The sequence below is a fragment of the Aphelocoma coerulescens genome, chromosome 6 (genome assembly GCF_041296385.1).
Source record: "Aphelocoma coerulescens isolate FSJ_1873_10779 chromosome 6, UR_Acoe_1.0, whole genome shotgun sequence".
Classification (NCBI taxonomy): Eukaryota; Metazoa; Chordata; class Aves; order Passeriformes; family Corvidae; genus Aphelocoma; species Aphelocoma coerulescens.
Window position 1 is genome coordinate 15,718,413 of NC_091020.1, and position 24,636 is coordinate 15,743,048.

At 41.7% G+C, this 24,636-nt stretch overlaps 2 protein-coding genes across 5 annotated transcripts in view; one reads left to right on the forward strand and one right to left on the reverse strand.

Annotated features, from left to right (window-relative positions):
- The first annotated feature begins 9 nt into the window (after positions 1-9).
- AP3M1 (adaptor related protein complex 3 subunit mu 1) lies at positions 10-19,928 on the forward strand. 3 transcript variants are annotated; one of them, XM_069019341.1, is made up of 9 exons: positions 10-81; positions 8,851-9,126; positions 10,160-10,331; positions 12,607-12,744; positions 14,615-14,700; positions 15,065-15,198; positions 15,891-16,098; positions 17,449-17,593; positions 18,898-19,928. In XM_069019341.1, the coding sequence occupies exons 2-9, from the start codon at positions 8,854-8,856 to the stop codon at positions 18,996-18,998; spliced, it is 1,257 nt and encodes a 418-aa protein (XP_068875442.1). In that variant the 5' UTR covers positions 10-81; positions 8,851-8,853; the 3' UTR covers positions 18,999-19,928. The 3 variants fall into 3 exon arrangements, with proteins under 3 accessions (XP_068875442.1, XP_068875439.1, XP_068875440.1); XM_069019338.1 differs by lacking the exon at positions 10-81 and adding an exon at positions 100-339; XM_069019339.1 differs by lacking the exon at positions 10-81 and adding an exon at positions 4,033-4,123.
- A 1,937-nt stretch (positions 19,929-21,865) lies between these two features.
- The window catches only part of VCL (vinculin), a 60,355-nt gene continuing 57,584 nt past the window's right edge, over positions 21,866-24,636 (reverse strand). For both annotated transcript variants that reach the window (XM_069019335.1, XM_069019337.1), the window contains one exon: positions 21,866-24,457. In XM_069019335.1, the coding sequence (XP_068875436.1) occupies positions 24,311-24,457 (147 nt within the window). In that variant the 3' untranslated portion in view covers positions 21,866-24,310. The remainder of the gene's footprint in view (positions 24,458-24,636) is intronic.

A 24,636-nucleotide genomic window follows, 5' to 3' on the forward strand; every position in this document is an offset into this window, starting at 1 on the left:
GGCGCCTGACGGGGGCGGGGAGCGGAGCCCGCGCCGCCCGCCGTCCCTGCCCAGCCGCGCGCTGCCGCGGCGCCGGCCCGGGTGGGTTTAGCGCCCGGGGGCCGCTCCCGGTCCCTGCCGGCCGCCGAGGCCGAGCGGTGCCAACCGGCGGTGAGGGGCGGCCACGGCAGCGGGACCGGCGGGCCCGGGGAGGGAGGGGGCCGTGCTCGGGCGCTCGGCGCAGGCAGCGCCCCGGCCGCCTTCGCCTCCGCCGGGGGGCGGCCCCGCGCCGCCGCCGGGCCTCGCCGCCATCTTGGCCGCTGCCCCGGGAGCGGGACGGGCCGTGCAGGGCCGGGGGAGGTACGTGGGGCGCGGGGATCTGGGCCGTGAGGGAGTGGGGGGGCACGGCCCTTGCTCGGGGGGACGGGATACCCGCCAGGCGGGAGCCGCCCGTGCCCGGTCCCGGCCACGCTGGTTGGCCAGAGTCGGGCAGGGGCGACATCCCCGCCAGCGGCGGTACGGGGAGGCTGCTCCGCAAATCCGAGACTTTCCGTTTCACCCGCCTCCGTTTCCGTTGTTCGGTGCCGTTTAAATACAAAATCGTTGCCGTGTTTGAATAAACTTCCCCCTCCCAGCCCCCCTACCCCCCCCCCCCCCCCCCGTTGTTCTGGGCTCTGGCGAAGGTGAGGAACCGCCCGGCGGAGAGTGAGGAGGGTCGGGTCAGAGCCCCGTACCGGCGGCTCTGCATCGCTCACGCGCCAAGATGAGGCGCAGGGATGAGGGGGATTGTGCACCGGGAGGGCATTTATTGTGGTTCTCAGGGCAGACAGCGCAGGGCCTGCGGGAGGGGCGATGCGGGAGCCGCCGTTCGCGGCAGAGCCCCCAGCAACGCCAGGCCGGGAGGGGCAGGGCGGGCGGTGGAGCGACGCCGGCTCACCTGGGTCGATCTTCAGCAGCATTGCTGCAGCCATGGTGTTCCTACTCCTGCTATACTTGCTTAAGTAGCAAGGGGCCCTGTGAGTGCAGATCTGCATAATATGCTCTGGGAATCAACCCATTATCATCCACCACTATGCAGTGCACATCCTTCTGCCATGTTCAATACCCACCGGTAACTGAATGGAGGTTGCCGCTTTTCCTCTTTTGTCTCAGGTCAAATCTGCTTCGAATTAGTAATGCACTTACCATCTTTTTAGTCTGATGAACGATTCGTACCCATTAAGTGTTAATCAAACCGAAGGAATAGCATCACCATTCAGTGCAGCTTTTCTATTACCAACCAGGCAAAAAATCATACTTGAATAATGAAAATTTGTGTTCATAGCAGGCAGACTGCCGTATGGGAGAGGAAAAGGTATTTTGCGAGAAAAGCAAAACCAAATTCGATTACTCCTGCAAGAGGTAAAATGATGGAAACAATGTTTTACAAAAGAACTGACTATACCAACCATGAGAATGATTCTGCTGTGGCTGTTCCCAGCAGGTTTGAATCATACATAGCTTCTCATTTATTTGTTACAGAAAAGAAGAAGAAATATCTGAATGATGTTTCCCTGGAAAAAATGTCTTGGAACATTAATGTGCTGTGTTAGGTGCTAACTCAAAAACACAAGCAAACTTGTTTTTTTGGGGAAAGAAACAAGGGACAAACAGATTCTTTACTGCCTGTGTACACATATCTGAAAATGCCTTGCAAATGGCAAATCAAGCATTAAGAATACTCCATGTCTTCTCATGTTTGGTTTTGCTGGTTTTATTCAGAAATTAAATTTTCTGTTGTGCAAGACAGCTATGCACCAACTAAGTCCCAGTTATTCTCTCATATAAAGATCTTACATGAAGAATCTTTAGTAGAAACCTTGTCATGAGGATTCAGAAAAGAGAAATTGAAGTCCTTGAGGAAGAGAAGTCTGAACAGCAGGAGACGAGTAGTAGCTGTACTTGATGTCTGTAATAATGGAAAGAAACCAAATTAAAATTTGTTTAAAATGTTAGATTCATTCCTCTTATTTCCCTTTAGTTTTTCCTCAACTTATAGCTTCACATATAAATTTTGAAAAATTAATACAGAGAAGATAAGTTAGATTTTTTTATGCTTATTGAACATAATGTATGAAAGGCAACCTTTTAACAGGAGCTTCTTAGAATAAGACAGTATTCATGAGACTGATTCATACAGGGGGAAAGAATCAGAGTGCTGCTTTGCTCTCTCCTCTTGGAGGAGAAGGAAGGTACAAGTGGTTAGTGCCTTCTTTCTGCCCTCTCTGTTTGGACTGGTTGTGGCAGAGGGCACACATGTTAGAAAGAGCTGTCATGTCCAGCAGAGTTCCAGTGGTACTTGCTGGCTCTGATGGGGTATTTCAGTAGTGCATGGCTCTCTGGCACTGTGCTTTGTCCTTCCTGGAACCTTGGGTGCCTCTTCAAATAGAGCCTGTGAAAGAGACTAGTATAAAGCTGGTAGCACTGTTGCTCCGGCCTGTCAAACTTACTGGAGGAGTGAATTGAGAGAGCATGATGGAACACATCTTCACAGAGAACTACTGAGTTGGGGCTTTTATATCCTATGATTGAATCCTGCTGCCTTGTCCATTCAGAGTTCCTCAGCTGGAATATGAGCCTAATTATCAGTCTTTCCTGAAAATACCATGGACAGTAAATAAGTGACATGATACTCACTTTATGTGTGTCCATTTGGCCCTCTGTCTATGCAGTACTGCTTTCAGAGAGTGAATTTCTTAAGTCATCCCTTAGTAGTCCTAAAGCTTCTGATTCAGATGTAAGTTGTGTTCGAAATGTTCCACCTCCATGTAAAAATGTAGTTTTAGCAATGAATTTTTAATTGCTTTGGTGTGTTTTTTTTCTAAGAAACTCTTGCTTTTCCAGCTTTTACAGCAAAGCTTTCTATTCTTGCAGGTCCCAAAGGGAACTGCAGTTATTCAGAATCTAATATTGTTCAATTATTCGGGATCTAATATTGTTCTGTTGACAAGAAATGGAACTCTCTTGCCAGCAATTAGAAGATTTATACTGGAACTGAATTGAACAGAGGCACCATGCAAATGTATTATTGGAAAGCTCATTAGACAGATGAAATGATGCACAAATTCTCATGCAGGCTGTAATTGCTACTGGTAAAAGCACAGAGGAAGTTGCAAATTTTGTTATGGATACCAAACATTGATTTAAGACAACTTCAGAGTATTCTCAGGGGACTACTTCCTTTTAAAAACAATTCCAGAAAGTTACTAACAGTGTTTTAAATGAGAGCAAAGATAAATAAATGTATACTGAACATCTGGGAAGCAAAACATTTAGTCTTTAATAGGGATGATCTTGCTGATAAAATATGTTTCTGAGTAGTTGTACAGACATATGTACTTCATTGTGTTGACCAGATACAAAGTTTTGCTTGGCTAACAGAGGGGGCCAATAGGCAGTTCTTAAGAAAGGTTGCAAAAATGTTTTTACTTTGATGTGCAGATACCTAAACCATGAGCATCTTATATGTAAAAAGATTCATGATACTTGAGCAGCATCATTAAGACACACAAACAATAATAGGAGCATAAAAAAACCTGTGAAACTACAGAACATCCATGTTTTAGTGAACCTGAGACTTCCAGATTTATCAGCTTGAAGCACAGCTCCTAATGATGTGTCAGGTTGGTCTAGCCAATTATACAATATTTCAGAGCTGCCATGTTACCTGTCTTGAAAGTGTTGTTCAGGTGTTTAATGGGACTTCTGTTTATTAGGTTTGCTGGTTTGAAAGTCAGTGAATGGGGTTGGGGAGGTCAGAAACACATCTGTGGCACATTTTGAATTTATAGGAAAAAGCTAAAGTTCTGACTAGTGGATTGTGACAAAAGTATTAGCTTTACAATAGGAACAGAACTGCCTATTTTAGCTTATTCCTCTAGATTACTTTAAGCATTTGATTACTTTCCATTCACTTGTCACTAGAAGTTCATTTCCACAAATACATAACAGAGATTCAGACAGTCTACCCCCACTCATCCTTCCACTCTTTACAGGAGCTATGCCAAATTCAGGGAACATGGAAGCTGTGGAATACTTCCCCAGTGATGGTCCTGTTTGGAGCTGTTTCCAGTAATTAGTACTAGCTCTAAAGGGCATTGCAGAGGTCAGTGATAAATTCCTCACTTCCTGGTTTCAGAGCTTTGGATGTAACTCAGCTCAGCTTTACGGAAAAGCAGCTGTTAACAGTATTTCTGCATTAATTACATTTTAGAGTACTTAATTGTAGCTAAGGACAAGCATGTGCAATCAGTCTCTTTTCCCATGCTCGCAGCCTCTCTCTCTTGCCAATGAGTTCCGCTTTTGTCTTGTGAGCCTGCTGTGACTTTAGTCCAGATGTTTCCGTGCCAAGAATTTGAAAATCAGTAACGTTGCAAATCCAGATTTAGTCAAAAGAAAAGTTAGAGACATGGAAACAGCACATTGAAGGCGTCTTAGTTAAAATATGTTTTTCTTCTGTGTGGACTTCAGATTCTGGTAGGATGGGAATGACTTGAGAAGAATCACGTGGAGTTTTACATGTCAGAGCAAGGATAGGAAGTCTGTGAGAAGAAGCTGCAAAACTGTAGGGCTGCATGTTGTTGCAGAGCCTGTAAGATGCCTTTCAGTCAGGCAGTAACATAAAAGGCTGTCAGCCTTCTGAAAATAAGCTTGAACAGTTTGCTTTGGCCTAGATGCAAATAATGATCCATGTACACCTTCAGTCTGCTCTTAGGTAGGCCTAAAAGCAGAGAGATGGGAGGCATGTCCTTTTGAAATAGTCCTAGAAACACCTTCAATACCTTACATAGGGTGGTTTAATGCTGACATCTCAAAGGGGTGTCTGCGTACACTGCTACCTGTAGAAGACTCTCATGATTCAGGAATTCTGGTGATGTACGTTTGCTACTGTTTTTTTAAACTTAGGAACTTTGTTTCAAGACCTTTACCCTCAAAGTGCTGCAGCTCTTAATTTGCTGTTGGCCACAAATAGCGACCTGCTGGTGTGAGGAATTTTAATGTTACTCAATTGATTTCTAATGTTGAGCATTTGTCAGTCTTTTTTCCTTTTCAAGTCTAATGTTCTGATGAGACAAGAAGGTAAGGCACTGAGAAATTAATTCAGGGATCTCTACATATCTGCAATGAAATCTGGCACTCAAAAATAGAGTAACAGGGAAATCTTCAGTATTTGGAGCAATGTAAGTAATTTTTGTTAAATAATAGTTTACATATCTTGTATTGATATTTTTATAGTGTTACCAGTTCTAAGATATTCCACATGAAATCCATCTTTAATCAGCTGGTGCCAATTGCTTGGCAGTGCATGGGATAAATCAAATTACTTAGTCTTGTGTGTAATAGACTGATGTCCCCACTGCTATAAGAGCTTCTTTATTCTAGTCAGCACTGGGAAGTGTACCAACTGAGCTGTCCCTTGACTGACAGGGCAGGGCTTCTGCCTCTGGGGCTGCCTGCTCTGCACTTAGGCTGCAAGGAGAGAGCTTCAGTTTTCGAGAGCACTTCAAATTAGCAGCAAATTAGCATACTGCTAAAACTTGTGAAGGAAGAGAGAAGTGTGTGAGAGGATTTGAAGGGAAGTCTTAGACTAGAAGCAGAATATGTATCATGGGAAATCCTGTAATCCCTATCTTCCTACTCAGAAACTAGGCTGCTAGGCAGTTAGGTGGGATTTTACTGCTCAGTTTCCACAGGTACTACAAAGCTGTCATCTGCCAAGCATGGTCCCCTGGATCAGTTTGCTACTCCGGTTCACCACAAGGTCACACAAACACTCCTGTGAGCACAGCTGGTACCTAGGCAGCTTGGGGCAGATGAGTGAAGAAGGGCAGTGGCCCAGTGCTACCTCCCTTTCTGGCTACCCACACCCTCCCTTGATTGCTATCAAGCCATGGTCTAATATTCTAAGTGGAACTTAGGGCAAAAGGAGGGGCCCTGTTTTTACAGTCATTTGGTACACCAGGACCTTGCTGTGATTGTGTGGTCTGCTGCACAGACCACACAGTCTGTGCTTGTTAAAAGTATATTGTGACAAATGCGGTCATTTCTGATCTGTAGATGAATAGAATCTGGATGAATGTTAACAGAGGCACAACTGCTGGGGCTTACAAACACTCTGTCACATGTCTGATACACTTTGTCAGAGTATCATTGGAAGCGGCCTGTGGTCCAACATAGTTCCTCCAGAGCAGGCTGTGGATCGGCTCCTCTGGAAGTGGAATCTTACCAGTGCTGCTTGTGCTGGACTCTCTGATGCAGCTTTATGTGCATTTAATAGGAAATGGGTCTTATATTTGTTAACAGATAAGCCATTGTATCCATTTAAAAATGTACAGAGATCTGATCTAAGCTTTATAGCTGAGCACCTTCATATGTGTGGGCAGCCGTGGTGTTGAACAATACTGACATTCAGTGCTTGATTATACTTGCCACCGTTGTGTGACTGTCCAGGAGATTTTGGAAGGCTTTAATGTTCAGCGCTGGCTAAATTCAGAACATGTTTACTTGAACTGGATTAAAGCAATTGTGTTGAGTCTCCTTTATAAAAATGCTGTGGTCACAGAATAAAATTGTCTGGTTTTTTTAACAAACTAAATTAGAGATTAATTTGGTCCAGGAGAGAGATAGTAGAAACATGCAGTAACACTTTGTAGCTTTGTTTCCTTTCCCACTTTTAAGCAAATTTGCAATCACAAGTTCTAAAAGAGCTTCCTTTTGCGTTCCATATTGGCTTAGATGAATTTTTTTGTCCACCTTTTGACTATTGGTCTTTTTTTGTCTGCCACCAAAGACAGCATGCTCTTGGCAGGAGGTATCTGAGACCTGGCAAGGCCCCAGTGAAGATGAGCACATTGGTGTCACACTTGTGAAGGAGCAGCTGGAGTTTAGAATTTGAAAAGCTGAATCTTGGCTCTCTTCCCACATCTGCTGACTTAGGTGGAGGGAAATAGCATACTGACAACCTTACTGAGCTGTCCTTTTCACCTTCTTTGGTGAGCTTTGGAAGACATACTTTTGTTTTGTCAAAATCTAGAGGGCCAGACCATTTTTCATTGTTAGAAGTGGATTGGTAGATGAGTTAGTACTCTGGGTAGTTTAGATTCAGACGCAGCAGCACAAGCTCACTCTAGGTGGAGCTAAGTGCTTATTCCAGTAGTTTGGAATGAGATTTAGTCCTAGTGTTTGGACTCCTTAAAATCTCTATGGGACTGGGTCATGTACATCTAGATGCTTCTGTGCTATCTTCACATTAGTGTGCCAGAGTTGACAGCGAAGGAGCAAGTTTTAACTGCATTTTATGACAAGATCCTGGCCAAACATGGTAAAACTAATAAAAACCATGATAGGTTTTTTGTAGGTGTGTTTGATTTCTCTTGGACGTGCAGAGTTGATGGTGGTCTTCTGTTTCAAGGTGTGAACACCCAGTAATTGTCTGGTCTTTCTCCAGTCATGGTTGAATTCCTCCAAAGGCTTTCAATTCTGGATCTCCATTGCTATCATCTGCCCATTTCCACAACCTGCCCTGTGCCAGCTCTAGCACTCTCTGGCAGTGTAATAATTTGCATTAGGAAGCTGATCTGACCAGCAGCTCCTTTTGCTGGGTCAATTTCTGGCTGAACCATTTTCCTAGTGTAGATAATTGCAGAGCCACAGACCTACTCAGATCAATACCTGAGAGGCAAAAGGGAACAACAGCCAGTGCCAGGGGCAGGTTCTTCAACTACAGATGAATTTATGCTTGATATTGAGTACCAGGTTAACTTCACCTTGAGAAGCTGCTGTTGGGATTACAGTTTGGTTTGTTTTCCAAGCCCAAGTTTTAACTGGAACTTACTTTTGTAAGAGGATCATTACACTGCAGGTTAGCCAAAGCATTGTATCTGTCTCATGTAAAGGCTGAAGAGATAAACTGAAGTGTGCTAGCATTTGTCTCCTCTGTAGATGCAGAGATAATAGTCTATTCATTTTATCAACAACTTAGTTCACTTTCTCATTGGAAGTTGAGAAATAGACTGGGAATTATTTTTTTAATAGACAGATAAGCTTCTTGTACCATGAATAAAATGAAGGATCAGTGGCTGAGGCATATTATTTGTAAATGTTTAAAGAGATAAGAAAAAAGTTACATTCCTTACCTGCAGTTCATACTCCCCTTTTACATTAGTGAGTTTTTAAGTGACAAATGCTTTATGTAAACATATTTCATGCATGCCAAGCACATTTGAGGCAATTTCATTCATTAAATCAGATTTAAATGGCTAGTTTTGTGTACTTTTAATGAATTCCAACCCTTTACCCAAGTGCAACTTGGCATACATTGTAAGACTAATCTGCCAGCAAATAAAAAGCACTTTTCTAGTTCAGCAGCTGAAAGCTGACAAGCAAAGAGCTGTATCTTTAAGATAGAGCAATTCTAAGTTATGTGTGTAACTGCCAGGCCAACTGCACTGCCATAGGAAACTTTATGTATGAGTTACTCTTACACGTCGGCAAATGCGTTTGAGCGAGTGCCAGCTCATGAGAGTCAGCTTTTCTTTAAGAAATAAATTGTAAATACCAGATAGGGATGAAAGTGGAAAACAAGGGTGCTTGCTTCTTGCTTGCATTCTGATATACCTTAGCAATTTAATCCAGTGGCAAGTAGTTTTTGGTGGAACATTCTTCTAAATAAAGAAAATAGAATTCAAAGAAAGGCAACAAAAAGTAGGTATTTTTCCTAAATTCACAGTGCATGTTAATAAAGAATAACCATTGTAAGGGAATCTGGGATAAGAAATGTCAATCCACATATCCTTTTGTTTATTTTAACTTCTTTTAATGTGTTTCCAACAGAAAATGATCCACAGCCTGTTTCTTATAAACTGTTCTGGTGATATATTCTTGGAGAAGCACTGGAAGAGCGTTGTGAGCCAATCCGTGTGCGATTATTTCTTTGAAGCTCAGGAGAAAGCAATCGATGTTGAGAATGTGCCTCCTGTCATCTCAACTCCACATCACTACCTCATCAGCATCTACCGGGATAAAATCTTCTTTGTGTCTGTCATACAGACAGAAGTGCCACCACTCTTTGTAATTGAATTTCTGCACCGAGTAGCAGATACTTTCCAGGTCTGTCACCATTAAATGATTTTAAAATTCAGTGTCTGAAAGGGGCCTACAGGGAAGCCAGAGAGGGACTCTTCATCAGGAACTATATTGATAGGATAAGGAGAAATGAGTACAAACTGAAAGAGGGGAAATTTAGGCTAGATATTAGGAAAAAATTCTATACTGTGAGGATGGTAAAATATTGAATGGAACAGGTTGCCCAGGGAGGTTGTGGATGAGCCAACCCTGGCAGTGGTCAGGGCCAGGTTGTATGGGGCTTTGAGTGACCTGGTCTAGTGGGTCATGTCCATGCCCATGGCAGTGGTGGTTGGGTCCACCCCTTAACATTCTGTGATTCTATGATTCTAAAATAACTTCAAGGGATTTTTAATATAAACTTCTTCAGGAGACAGGTAGTAAACCCTTCTGTCAGTGACTTTTCAGTCTGCAATTTTTAAGTCAAGCACAGGTTTATAGAGTACAAAGGAAAAAAAGGTTTATTTTGTGCACTCACAGGCACTAGAACCCAAATCCCACTTTGTAAATGCTGGGATTTTTTCTGTAAGCTTTTGTACAGTTCATGTTATGTAGATAAGAAGAAGTATCATGTAGTCAGGCAGCATGCACTCTGTAGTGAGGAAAGGGCTACAAAGCTTGAGTCACTTCTCAACCAATTTCACAAATATTGTATATAAAGGAAACTCTGTGAAGATTGAGCATTGCCAAAAGACAGTAGCTTTATTTTACAAGAGTCTTGTAACTGAAGATGTGTTAATGTTCACAAGTGGAAGGACCTTTGTGACATAAATAGTAGTACATCAGATTACATTAATTTCACTCTTCATGCTTGTATTTATTTTCAATTAGACGATAAGTATAACCTTATACTATATGATGCCATTAGACTATAGAAATAGCTAGTCAGTTTAGGCACTAAAATGGCCTCATATATTGGAGGGTTTCTCTAAGAAGAAAAAACCAAACAAACTTCCTTTCGCAAAGCATTCTAACAGGAATAAAAATCCTCTCTTTTGTAATCTCTGAATTTGTTTAGGATTACTTCGGCGAATGTTCTGAGACAGCAATTAAGGACAATGTAGTAATTGTGTATGAACTTCTAGAAGAAATGCTAGACAATGGCTTTCCACTGGCAACAGAATCTAACATACTGAAGGAGCTGATTAAGCCTCCCACAATTTTGCGCTCTGTTGTCAACTCCATCACAGGTATGAAAATATATCATTTCAGCAGTGACAGCTGCTTAAAAAAAACCCTATCATTTCTCATAGCTAAAAAATAATATATTGGTGAATCTGTAAGGTGAGGGCACTGTCCTGCCGCTTCTCATAAATAGGGGTTGAATAAAAGCAACTCCCTCCTTATCTGCAGTTTACACCTGGCCCCTTTGCTGTCCTCGATGGCACTGTCTCGTTCAGCCACAGCTGCTGAAGTCCCTCAGGAACAGCAGCTCCTAGCACAGTCAGGACATACTGGAGACAGGTGCTCTGGGATTGGGACAGAGCTAACTCCAAGCCTTGAATAACTTAGGGGCATTGGAGAAGGTTAAGCATTTTATAAGGAATCCTTATAGGAAGATATATAATAGATACCTAATAAATCCTTGCTGTCCTCATCCTCCACTCTGCCCCCAATACCAATCAGCACATGGATTCATATGGATTTGATTTCAGAATCAGGCTGTTGTAAATGGGTCTGTCTTGCAGTGATAAAGCCAAATGTCTGTCAGCTGAGCTGGTGGAATCTGTTTGTCTGGCAAGCGGGTGCAAGGGAGGTGAGCCATGAGGTGTCACATGGGGGCAGAGAGATGCGAGATGATCGCTTGGACATTGTGTTAGAGAAGGGGAGTAGTTGGGCTGCAGGGCCACACACGTAGTACTCAGAGGAGCTGGTCTTTAAGGTAGTAGATATGGTTTAATCTTTGAGTATAAATCTCATCAGTTTTAATTTCTGTTATTTGGAGTTTGGTTAGGTTTTTTAAAATGTGGGTTTGGATGCTAGTATTTACACTTATGAAAAATATGACATTAATTGGACTAGATGGACCTCTCTAAGAAGAATTCAGACTACTGAAGCCAAGGGTTGCAGCATCAAATCCTCTTGTTTTATCTAAAGCCTTATTAAAATTCCCTAGGAGCCTAAAGCGCCTGCCCAAGGCAGCCTGCATCTTGTCACTCTCAACAGCTCAGTGCTGAGCAGGTGGAAACAGCAGCCTGAGAGCTCGCCTACCTACCTGGCCTGGCAGCAGTGCTGCACCCTGCAAGGCGGCTGAGGGACAGACACAGCAACTGCTCTTCTTCAGAGATACAATGGGAGTGAAGAAATGGCTGCAACTCCTCCCCCCTGAGTTATAGCACATACAGGGGTGGACTTCAGGAAGGGGGTTTTTTCAGTAACTACTTCTACTAGCTCAAACGAATTAAAACTTGTTTTCTGCCTGCCAGGATAGGGCAGGTTTTGTAGAAATGATACCTGCTGGCCACCAACTTCTCAGTGAAGCTGTTTCACATGGCAGGACATGCTACCATGTTCTTTGTGCCAAAGGGCGCAAGCCAGCATGAGCTGTGGCCACATCCCAAGACCTACTTCTAGCAGAGGGAGTTGTTTCCACTGTGCTGGGATTCTGGCATGAGTCACCTAAGCCTCAGAAGTGATAAGTTTTTTTTTTTTTCCCCCTTTTTAAAGCATCATCAATTTACTTTATAACTAGGTAGCTGAGGAAGCCCTTTTCTCATGCTGGATGGCACTGCGAACCAGGAGCCAAGGGTGAGAGCAAGGCAGGCAGGGACAGTGGCATCATTCATTGGTCAGGAGCCCGCAAGTTGGAGGCAACAGGTCAGGGACAGGATCAGATGATAACAGGTCATCTACAGCTCAGTGACTGCCAGTAACATCCACCAGAATGGACAGCTCAAGCCAGAAAGTCCAATCTGGGCCAGAGTCTGGATCGATTTGACACATGGCCAGGCAGAGACATGGCTGTCAGGTTGATGTAGGGTAGCTCAGATGGGTACCAAGGGTGAGACCCTCAGCCTACCACCATCTCCAAGCAAAGACTGTGGGAGGCCTCCCCAAGGCTTCTTACATCTTTCTTGCTAATGACTCTTACCTATTATTCAGCCCTGAAGTTATACTGCTAAAACTCATAGGAGAAGGGGGAAGCAGGCTTAAGGCCTTCACAGGGAGCTGTCATGTCTTTAATTAGTGATGAAATCCTTCACAAGGTCTAGCCCCACATCTACTCCACTCAAACCTCCTGCTGACTTGAGCATTGTATTTTGCTGTGCAAAATAAAGTCTGAAAGCTGTTAAGTCTGGGCACATGGCTCCAGTGCCTTAATGTCACCTCACAAATAATGTTGTAGGGGTTCATGTTCTAGCCTACAGTTCTTGGGGGCAAGCCTTACCTTGATTTTTAATTTTGGCAGTTGAAACATTCCTTTTGTAATTAATTACTGATTTTGAGTTCCTTTTCATTTTTAAGGCAGTAGTAATGTGGGAGACACACTTCCCACTGGACAGTTGTCCAACATTCCTTGGCGCAGAGCAGGGGTAAAATACACAAACAACGAAGCCTATTTTGATGTCATTGAAGAAATTGATGCGATTATAGACAAATCAGGTAAGATGCCCTACAAACTAATATTTGTTTCTTAAGTGTGTTTGCATATAGCTAATGATGTTTAGAGAGGATACAATCCAACTGTCTTATTTTTTGCATGTTTTATGTACATGAATCTATATCTTAGGTAGAAATATTCAATTTAAAATTATCTGCCTAAATGTATTTCTTCAGTTTATCTTAGAACAGCAACATGCCCTGGGCTGCTTCAAGAACATTCACAAGAAGCATGTTTTCTGTTTGTATATATCTCCCATCATTCCTGCCAACAATGTACTGTAGTCCTTGAAGGCCCTCAAGTGAGCAAGACAAAATCTTTCATTAGCTTTCTTCTGACAGCAAGATAAACTTGGTGCAAAATAGCTGGACAGTATTGTTTTCCTTACATTTAAACTGGATAATAATACTCCTTTCTTTTCTGTGAATGAAACATATAAATTTCAAATACAAAAGTCTTTTTTCTGAGATTAACTGGGAGGAGGAACCTGATAACTTCTGTGCCAAGAAAAAGAAGAAAATTATGCAAAAAGAGAACTGCAAAGCTGTGGGCAGGAACCTGCTGTTTTGTTCAGTATTGGGGCCAGCAGTTAGCAAGGCTGAAAACTGCGGGACACCCTTTTGTGGTGGTATGGGGCAGGGAGCAAACCTCTCATCATTTCATTCAGTGCTGCTGTTGTAGCAGCGTCAGTGTTGGTTTGGTTCTGTACACCACTTCAACAAATGCTTTGGCCACTGTTTAAGTGGGTAGTCATAAATAGCTATTGTGCAGCTCTTACTCTCCCCATCTTGAAGCTAAAAGAAAGTGGCCCTTTTAGGGCCCTTATAGAATATGCTGATGACTGTGTACTGTCCTAGCTCATTAGGATTCCCAGGAGTGTGAGTGCTTAGTCTGAGAAGGTACAATCAAGACCATGGTGATTTCTGGGTGTATTTCAGGCCAAATCAGTGTGCACCAAGTGTTTAATTTCCTACTGAGGATCTGCTGCAGTAGTCATAGCTACTCCTTTCTGCTCTGCTCCTTTGGGGACCAGCAATGCAAGAGCCTTTCTTTATAGCCTTCACTAGGACTAAGAAGTAGATAAGGTTGCTCCCCTAGAATAGGGAAGTTACCTTGTTTCATAGAGATATGGTTGACTGCTTTAAGCTGAAACAGGATCCCTTCTTTTAAAACTAAGTAGAAAGTCACCATTTCTCCTTCCCTGGATGAGCTAGTTTCTACCTATCTTCTAAAATTACCTTTGCATGTGGAGCTAATTAATTAGTCCAGAGTCCTGCTTATGTCTTTCTGTACTTAGGAGGTATTTCAGCAAATGAGCATTTCCTGGGTAAAATGCTTGGTATTCTTGCTTTGGGGGTTGGGGTCTTTTGCTACAGATTTATTTAACATCAAGATGAATATTTAATTTCATTATTTAACAGCCTTTATTTGTGAAAGTCAAGGTTAGCTGGAGCTTTATAGCACCAATTTACTGCATTTTGGTATTGACTGTTTCGATGTGTTTCAACTTCCCTGCACCACTACACCACTTGCTAGTTTTCTGGAGACTGGGAACAGACATGAAAGAAAAGATTCAGAGCTGGTGTGTTACAAAATTCTTATTTACTTTTTGCTGGCAACCAGTTCAAGCACAAGTCCTGTGCATCAGCTGGCACAGGTATAATTAACCAATTTGGGACAGGCTGTTTGCTCTGGCTCATGCATTTTAGCAAGCTGCCCAGGACACAGGTAACTGGAATGACCTTCCCTAGCTGGGCTTGGCATGTTGTTGAGTGTTGTGCAAATGTCATCTGTGCCCTCTAGCTGCACTTCACCACATCTGTTAGGCCTTTCATAATAATGTTAAGTCAAGTGTCTTGTTTTTCCCTGCAGGTTCCACAGTCTTTGCAGAAATCCAAGGCGTTATTGATTCGTGTATTAAGCTCTCAGGAATGCCAGATCTTTCTCTGTCTTTCATGGTAAATTCAGCCTATGTTTGGGAATCTTAATTGCTCAAGATTTATTTTTCTTAGTGATCAGAGTTAAACAATTTCAAGAGCACTATCACTATTTCATGTGTTACACATATGAAAAGTAACAAGTTTTGCATTATATTGTAGCAGCTGCATTGGTCAGTAGTTGGAATGGCTTTTGTCTGTGCATAAAAATACCCTCACAGGAGCTGCTGTACCCGGTCAGATCAGAAATCCATCTAGCTCAGTACCATGTCTCTGATAATGGCTACTCAGAGTCTAAGGCATAGGGGTTGGGTGGAGTTCAGTAGCTAGCTCAAACTGCTGGTACTTGGTGAGATGTCACTTACCATTTTGCCACTCCTTCCAGAACCCACGGCTGCTGGATGATGTCAGCTTCCATCCGTGTATTCGGTTCAAACGCTGGGAGTCGGAGAGAGTCCTTTCGTTCATTCCTCCCGATGGCAATTTCAGATTGATCTCCTACCGTGTCAGTTCCCAGAAGTACGTTTCCATTGCAGACACACTGCTTCTCCAGCTGCACCACCTGCTGCTTTCACCTGAGTGACAGCACATTCCTCCTGGTTAAGGGGGGAATTTGCATTGTTCTAAAATGCATGTGCTCAGATTTTGTCTCATCTATCCCTACTAAGAGAAGAAAACCATTTTTCAGTGTCCTGCAGATACTCAGCAATAATTTTTAAGTGGAATAAATCACGTATGACAGCAATATAGGGCTATTCATTCCTAGTAATCATTGTTGGTGCTAGATGCTTTGTGGGGGAGTCTCTGTGTACATGGAGGACTCTGAGCTTCATGAAGAGCAAAAATAAAAGCAAATAAAAGAAATCTTAACTGCAGATAGTTGCAAACTAAAGCTTGACCTGACTAGTGGCTCTTCTGAGATTTGGCTCAGTGAGATTACTTTAAAAAAAAAGCAGATGAAGGAAGAGGGAATAGGACAAGATATTTGGAAGAAAATAAAGAAATTTTTTTTTCCTGTGATTCTCTGCTAATAAAATCACTTCAGTAATGATGCTGAAGAGCAGAGTATCACTTCACTTGTCACTTCTGAAACAAACTGGTTCCAACTTGAACACCTACCAGAAACACAAGAACTATTTATGAGAAAGTGCTTTAATTTTTCAAGTAGAGAAGTAGCCAGGATGCATTCAGCTACTGTCTTCTCTTTTCAGCTTGGTGGCAATTCCTGTATATGTGAAGCACATGATCAGTTTTAAGGAAAATACATCTTCAGGAAGATTTGATGTTACCATTGGACCAAAACAGAATATGGGGAAAACAGTAGAAGGAGTTGTCATGACAGTTCACATGCCAAAGGCCGTACTTAACATGAACCTCACTGCTACACAAGGCAGCTATACATTTGACCCAGTTACTAAAGTAAGTCTTACATTTTTATTTATTTAAATATTGAAGATGGCATTACAAGTCACCCCTATTGCAGCACACTGGAGCAGTGTTCCACACATAGCAGAAAACTCTGTTCAGCATATGTTTATGAATTAAAAATTTAACTTTAAAATTTGCTTTTTCAAACTTAGATACACACCAGTTGTGATTTCTGACTTTGTCAGTATCCTTTTCCTTCACTTCCTCTCTTTTCACCCTGCTCTTTCACCCACTAATATTTTTCCTTAGTGGATGCAGCAGTATTTTGCTGATAGTTTCAGCCATTGTAGATTTTGCAATCTATCTTATGAAAACATATTTATCTGAATAAAATGCACTAGCCTTGAAAATAGGTAGCCAGAAAAACTGGGAGCAGGAGATGAGAAAAAAAATTCTTCCAAAAGATCTGCCTAAAGGCACACAGGAAGATAAAGTGTCTGAAAAAACATATTTTGGGCTCCTGCTTTCTTGCTTCTGAGTTGGGGTTTGAGACATAAATTTCCTAAAGCTCCTGAAGCCTTTTAGTACCCAGAAGCCATTTTGCTGAAAAGCAGTTTGAGCCAAACCATTCTGCTGGCTCTAATACCCTGCTCTGAGCTTTCTGCTGCCCTTGGAATATAACAGTCAGCAATTGATTAAAACTGTTAGGGAAAGCTCTCCAAGAAGCATTTTGTTTCACAAACAATAGACCTTGATCTTTTTAAAAGAAAAAAGACCAACAAAAACACTTAAGGTGTGCTTTCCTCTCTGCAGAAATAAATTTTACTGTGTTTTTGTCAAGAGCTGGGCTAACAAGGTAAATTGAAATTGCAAAAATTTGTAGAAGCAGAGAGAACTGAGGTTTTTCTGCATGTATCAGTTTATGATAAGAACAAACCAACCACCTCTTGTGGGTGAGTAAAGTGCCTGCTTGGTTCCACATTTCTCCAGAGTGTTAGAATCAATGGCAAACAAGTGAGCCTTAAGAAAATTTGTCTGAGACATCTCCTTTGGTCCAGGGCCTTGCTCCTACCCTTCTCATTCTTGTGTTTAAGTTTCTATGATCTTTGTGCTGGTTTCTGTCTTGGCTTCATGGATCCAGCTGACCCAAACTGACATCAGGGTCAATCATCCTTAGCAAAGGGAACAAGATCTTCTCAGTGCACAGACCCATGAAGGAACACTGACAGGGTGAAAAAAAGACCCTATACCTGAAACAGCCCTCTCACAGCCAGTGAGCTAATTCTCAGGGCTACCAGGCTACTGTCTGTACCCAGCCTGCAAACTAAAACTGGACATGAACTTGACCTCAGAGGTTGTTTCCTAGAATGCTATTACTGCTATTCTCTCCTTCCTGACAAGGTGCTAACGTGGGATGTGGGGAAAATTACCCCTCAAAAGCTACCAAACCTGAAGGGCATAGTGAATCTGCAGTCTGGAGCCCCCAAGCCAGAGGAGAACCCAAGTCTAAACATCCAGTTTAAGATACAACAGCTTGCAATTTCAGGTGAGTGGCAGGGTGTTACATGAAATTGGTGTTAGCAGAATGAGTTGTAGTAGGAAATGAAGTGGGAAACTGTTAATCATTTAATTGGAGATGCAGATTTGAAGTCAGCTTGGTCCAAAATTATAAAGTCTGATTTACCCAAACCTGACAGTTACCCTTGCTGGAAGATTCCTTTGATGGGAATTGTGAATTCCCAATTGTTTTGCTCAAGAAAGACTGTGAGAAGTACACAGAAGAATGGATTTTTCTTTGTTAACTACTGCATTAAACATGCAAATGTATCTGTTTAGTGAAGATCAATGGATGATGATTTAGTGTGCTGCTCCTGAATTCCTTTAGCCTCCTATCACTAAAGCTCTTTCTAGTGGTCATAAACTTACATTAATTTTGAAGAATGCCCTTCTTACTCTTTCCTTCTGGAGCTGGTTAGATTTTCATCTTTAAAGCAATCTGCAAGTAAAATCAGGATGAAGTCTATAGAGTTAAGTGCAAAAGTAAATTTAAAGCAGACAAGGCCTCAGTGTGCAAACACTTAAATCATGTGAGCTGTCCATGTGTAAAATGCTTCTCCGAGCAAGCTCTGCAGGATTAAGGCTCTAACAGTGCAAGGACTCACATTTGGAGAGGAGGAGGAGGAGGAGGAGGATGACTGCAGGCAGTTGATGAGAGTTGGTGGTAGTACCTTTCTGGACAGGTACCAGGCTATGGTCTTTTTGGGTCCTAGACTACTTGAGTACATAACACTTAGTTCTTGTATAAGAACAGAATCCTGCAGTTACCTCTAAACTGGTTTTAATCTAGCAAGATAGGGTTGGTCCAGCACCTGGATGACAAAGATAATGGACCTGTGAGAAAGCACGGAACAACCTGAAGCCATAGGTAATTAATAGCTACTGGCCTTCCTCAGGGAATAGTAGAGGGATTTCTGGTTCTTGCAATTACAACTGGGAGTGAAAAGAATTCTGAAACTTGTCCTTTGCTTCATCTCCATGATGGACAACGAGTGCAGTGTACAGGAGCTGTGGAAGATACTCGTTTGTTCCATAGTTCATCTCTTGGAAGGAGGATGTTGGCATATGGCGTAGAAGAAAAACAAGGTGTTGCCCTGCCAAGACAGCTATGATTAGGTGACAAGAATGTTCTCATCTGCCACTTCAAACCAGATGAACTTGTGAAAGAAAGGAAAATGAGCTTCCTTACCAATCCTAATGTGCTTCAAGACAGCCGGATTTCTAATCAGACTGCTGTGATTCCTGTCCTAGTATTCTGCTTTTAACTTTGTACTTGTCTCTGTCTTTTTTCAGGACTGAAAGTGAATCGCCTAGACATGTATGGAGAAAAATACAAGCCTTTTAAAGGTGTCAAATATATTACAAAAGCAGGAAAATTCCAAGTCAGGACATGAGAAAATGCTAAGAGGAAATTCCCCTTAAAAAAACTTGACTGCTTAGTGACTTATGTTGATTAGGTGCCCATTAATTTATAGACACTGATTAGTTTGGGATCAAAGTATTTGTGCACAGCAGCTCTTAAAATGAAAGCATAGCTTAGTTTTTCTTAATATGGCTTTAAAATAAGGTATTTTTTTTCTATTACACTTCCACTCTTTTTTTACTGAATTGTTGTGCTGGTGAATAGTTGGATATGGGCAACCCACAAAATGTTGCAAACACTACACTGCCAGTCAGATACCAAAGCCCTGAGGTCAAGCACATTCTGAAGGCCCTACAGGCCACTGGAAAAGTCTTCTGGTGGCATGTTTTGCTGCTGCAGCCGCCTGCAAAGAAAGCTCAGTTCCACCCACAGCCAGCTGCAAGCTGCATTCCACAAAGCAGCATGTAATCCCTTCAGAAATAGAGAGCAGCAGTGAGAGGGGCAGGGGTCCCCCGGGGGCCTGGGACATTGCAAGTGTCACTCCTGAAAAAGCTTCCAATGAAGTAAAAAATAATTTCTGTGTTGTTTACAAGAAATCGCCTTTCTTAAGAAGCATTTGCCTTAATCAGCTTTCATTTTCTGCCATCTGCAGATGAGCTGATAAAAATAACATCCTGCATTAAATCTGGGAGGTGATTGTTGCTTCAGTAATCCACTTTCTTTCCATTCAATCTCACCATCTCCATCATTTTTTTTAAGAATACAGTTGCAGAGAGTAAGATCTATTTTTTATGTGAAGCCTTTGCTTTTAGATGTTCCACTTGTTTGAAGTGGATGCCACCAGATCTGTGCAGTGTGTACCTTCAAGAGTAGCTTTTTAGATAGCACAATAGAAGTGTCAAGTGTATTTAATGGTTGTGTGCTTTAATGTTCTGAAATAAAGGGAACTCTACTGCAAATACGTCTCATCTTACGAAATGTTCATGCTCTTGTAAACGATTCATGATGCTCTTAAGCGGAAGGCATCTGATACACAATTAAACAATGACTATTTGCTACCTCTCTACTGAACTTGCTCACTGTGCACTGCTAAGTCTAAAAAGGCTGGTAGGAGCATGACAGGTAATGTCCCTTTCATATTTTTTTCATTTTTAAATGCAGGACAAGTACTTTTTTATGATATTTCAGAGATTCAACAGTCAGAGCAAAGCTGACTGAACTTCTTGTTACACACCAACAAAAACATCTTTCTAAACCAAAACATACTCCACAGCAGCTATCAGGTTCCAAACCATGCAGCATTAATTAAGGGTGGGATACTGGAGACCCTTTATTTCTCTAACCTGTTTGGCTTACAAATAGGTAAGTAGGTACTAGCTTTGCCTCAGATGAAGAGTAAGAACTAAAATAATTTAGTAGTCAAAATTTCAAATACTAGGACAAAAAATGATTCAGTCTGGAAAGAGGAGGAGAAATCCATCCAAACCCTGGCAGCAAGTCAGTAAGAAAGAAATGAGCATACACTCTCTGTTTTTAACTTTGCATCTAGTAAGATCTTCCATTTGTGTAGACACAACCCTGGTTATTAAAAGCTACCAACTTTCTAGTCTGCCTTTTTCAACTGAAGAAACATCCATCAATTCAATACTCATCCTACAGTTCTGCTCTGCGTTTCAGCAAATGGCATCATCCTTCAGTTACTGTAACTGGAAGAAATCTTGAGGTAACTGATAACATCCCAAGCTGAAGTCTGAGCAGCTGGAGCTGCTCTCTGCATGAGCAGCCTGGAAATGCTGCGCCGTGGCCTTTCAGAGCTGACACCCTGAGCTAGGACATAAAGAAGTGTCAGAGCTCCTGCCCCGCCTGCCCGCGGGACCTCGGGCACCAGGGCAGGTGGTGCAAAAGCTGTTAGGGGGAAAGCCTGGAACCGTTCTTCCCAGCTCATCACCAGAACTCACTGTCAGCAAGAACTGCACTCACCTGGTAGGAAACCAGCCTGGCCATGGAGATGTGTTTAGTCAAGGACATGGTTGTACTGTAAGGCCAATACCTTTTCTTGTACATGTGCTGGTTCTTGCTGTATCTCCAAACACAGGAAGTTCAACTGCAGAAGGGGGCTTGTGTTCCTGTTCTGTTTAAAAAAAAAATTTACCAGCACCTCTATGAAGAGTAGAGCTTAGGGAATCACAGGAAATCGTTGGCAAGGAGTTGCACTGCCCAGTTTCAATCTCCCCTTTTCCACATGTCCAGCTCTGGGAGTGCTGACAAACGTGGTTGTCTGTCAGGGTCTCATCTTCTCTCAGACATGGAGAGAACTGTGTGAACAGTACAAAACTCTGAATTTTACCAATTATTACTAAATCCCAGGTGCCCTCTGGCACTATGGGGCTACATTTGGTCCTACAGTACCAGTAAACATTGGTTCCACCAAGTCAGAACATTGTGTGCTGGTAGAAATTTTTAGCAAGAAAAAGTGTTTATAAGAGGCTCTTAAGGTGAAGGAAGTAAAACAGTGGTTTCATGCTAATCACCCTTGCACTCAATTTGAGAAGTAAAATTCAGATTAACATGATGCTGGTCAGAGTAGCCGTTCTTCCCTTACTGACAGGACCAGGCAAACCTCACCCTTTCAAGTTCTCAGAATACAGCAGATTACTGTCACACCTCAGGAAAATCTCCTGTTTTCTCCCACTGAACACAACTTCCAGTAAATTCTTTATTTACTAGTTTGACAGGCATAAAAGACAAAAACCCTTTGTTTAATCTGCTATTTGAGAAACTTTGCACTTTTTTTCTGTTCAGAACATGTAGAAACAACTGTTCTTTGGTTTAGCTCTTTGCTGCTTTTCTTACAGCATGATGCACTGCTCTGTTATCATTAACACTCAGAAGCTGACATTTATACAAATGCATTTTTATTGTTTTAACAGAACCGAAGAAAGGTTGAAAACATTAGGCTATACAATACATTTTGGTTTATAAACAAAGTTTTATAGTGGTAAAACATTTCTAAGTGACATTCACGGTCTTATTCAAATTTCTGCTGCACTTCAGGTCCAAAGACCAATAGTGTTCAAAAATGCAGTAATTGCATAAGGTGGACAAGTATCTCGGCTTCTATGAACAGTTCGAGAACTTAGAGCAAACATTCTGGAAGAATATCAAAGGCAACCATGATTCATAACTCTCCTGCAAACATTCCTCAATAAACAAAAAGTGATCTTTGGCATAAACAATTATGTATTAAAGGCATTAGTAATATTGCATTAATATCATTCAAGCAACTAAACAGTGATGCTAAAATAATAATAATAATAATAAAAAAAATATCTCACAGAGAAGCCTGGATGGGGGAGCAGGATGAGGGGATGTGAGAAGCATTGAAAAGCAATACAGGAAGACTATTTAGAACATCCCTTTAAAATAATCCCTACTTATTCAGTGTTATTTACTATTAAATAGAAATTACTACATTAAAATTATGTTAAAAGACCTGGTATAAACCAATCAAATGCATCCAGGTTAAGGCTCTGGCACCCCTTCCTTCTTCCTGTTGCAGGTAACTGCAGGAAGAGACTACTCAGGAAAGATCCTAAGTACCACATATTTCATAATACCCAGACACGAGGAGCAAATTCAAGACGAACACACACCTTTCTCTTGCTGAGGTCAGTTTGAGGCAGTTGTATTATCAACAGTTTAACTTCCCTTTTTAGATAACAGTGCAATGAAGGGGGAGGAAGGGAGAAGGTCCAAGTGTACAATAACTGTTGCAGGCAAGTAGAGGATGGCTGACTGTGCTGTGTCTCTTCCTTTGAGCTGTTAAGACTGAGAAGTTTTTCCACAAGGACACTTCTGTTCAAGGTGGTTTGATCGTGCAACAATTCTCAGCAAATTAAGAGGGTATTATGAGGTCAGTGCTGATTTGGCCCAAAGTCTGCAAGCGTTCCTTGCAAATGCAGAAACTCAAACAAGTTTTCCTTTCTATGGGGCAATTAAATGAATGTATATGAATATATATATATATATATATATATATATATGAAGGCATATTCAATTATGGAAGGATAAAACATCAGAAATCTATTTTAGTAAGGGGAGGGAATTTGGGGGGTTTTACTGTTGTCATTTTGTTTGGGATTTTTTATAAAGATACAGGAACAATTGTTCAATTCACTATTACTAGAACTTGAAAAAGAGATTTTGAGACTCAAAACTCCACAAGCAGTAAAAATAATGAGGTATGTGCTGCATTAGGAACCATCATTTGCTAGTAGCCACCAGACTACCTAAAGAGGGTTTCATGTCCCTGCAGAGCTCAGGTTTTAAAAAGCTTATGCATTGTTGGAAATGAGCAGTGAAGCCAAAGGTATTTTTTAACTGAGTATCTTTATCTTTTGATTTCCACTTTGAGCAGCTGGAATCACATCAGATGGAGGGAAGAGGGAAATAAGAATTATTGCATGTGCTCATTTGGTTTTCAGAAAGAAAAGAGCCAACATGTGGCATCTTCTGATCCTGGACATGCAGCTAGGTTAAGAGAACCAGGATTTTTCAGCTCAATACATTGCTGAATTGAGCAAGGAAAGAGTGCCATGATTTAAGGTCTCCAGCCATAAGGCTCAAGCTGTCAACAGTGTGGCACTAACATCCTCTGCAAAACCTTTCAGTACAGTATGAGAGTTCTGGAATGCCTACCTACAGGGTGACAGGAGAGGGACAGAGACAGCTCCAGTTTCTGTTAAAGTACTGTTGCCAGGCAAGAATCAAAAGCAAAAAAAATAGCATTTCAGACATGGAGTTTTAATCCTCAATTTACAACTGTTCGGCTGCCCCACCTTCCCCCTATTAATTAAAAACCCCACACCTTCCATCCTTTCTGCATGGTTTTAGAACAGCCAGTTAAAATCCTGTTGAAAAGTTGAATGTTTCTGTATCAATGATTGTCCCTAAAAAACTGCCAAGTAACCAAGTGTCCTAAACTCTCAAGACAAGCTTAAGTGAGGTCCATGTTTTATATCATCACATGGAAACTACTGGAATCTACAGTGCATAAATGAAATGTGCTTCTGGGAGTACAGAGTTCACTAATAGAATCTTGAAAAAAAAAATTAAATTGTAAGAACTGTCTACTGTTGGCAGCAAATTAGAAGTGTTGGATATCAAATGTGTTCCAAAGACATTTGAAATGCATTGTCTTATAACTCATACCCTTAGAATGGGGCATTAGCATAAGCTAATCTTAAGATCATGTATACAGCACCTTCTGCTGTTAATATAACTCTTCTGTTTCCAAAAAAAGGCATTTTATGTTACAGAAAACAATACTAACGTGGCAAGTATTTACTGATACCATGGGGTCTTTCTGACCCAGCGAAGAGTGAATCCAGCATCTGTTCTTATCTTAATGGATGCTGCTTCAGCTTCTCTCACAGTTTCCTTCACAGACTGCATGAGATTCTGGGCATTATGAACCAACATCTCAGTTGCCTGTCAAGAAAAAGAAGCATTTCCAATATATCAGTAAATACCATGATTAGGATAGTAGCATGTAAAACACTTTGTGCACAAAGACTCCCAGTAGAAATATATTAAGTCTGCTAATTGCTGAGTTAAACTATGAAAATATAAGTGAAGTAACTGTCTCTGGGAGCCAGCAAGTGTTATCC

Excerpts from the sequence above, each read along its gene's own strand:
- AP3M1 (XM_069019341.1), top strand. The coding sequence starts at position 8,854 with ATGATCCACAGCCTGTTTCTTATAAACTGTTCTGGTGATATATTCTTG. Across the intron at positions 15,199-15,890 it reads TACCGTGTCAGTTCCCAGAA|CTTGGTGGCAATTCCTGTAT; the intron begins GTACGTTTCCAT and ends TTCTCTTTTCAG. Across the intron at positions 17,594-18,897 it reads ACAACAGCTTGCAATTTCAG|GACTGAAAGTGAATCGCCTA; the intron begins GTGAGTGGCAGG and ends GTCTTTTTTCAG.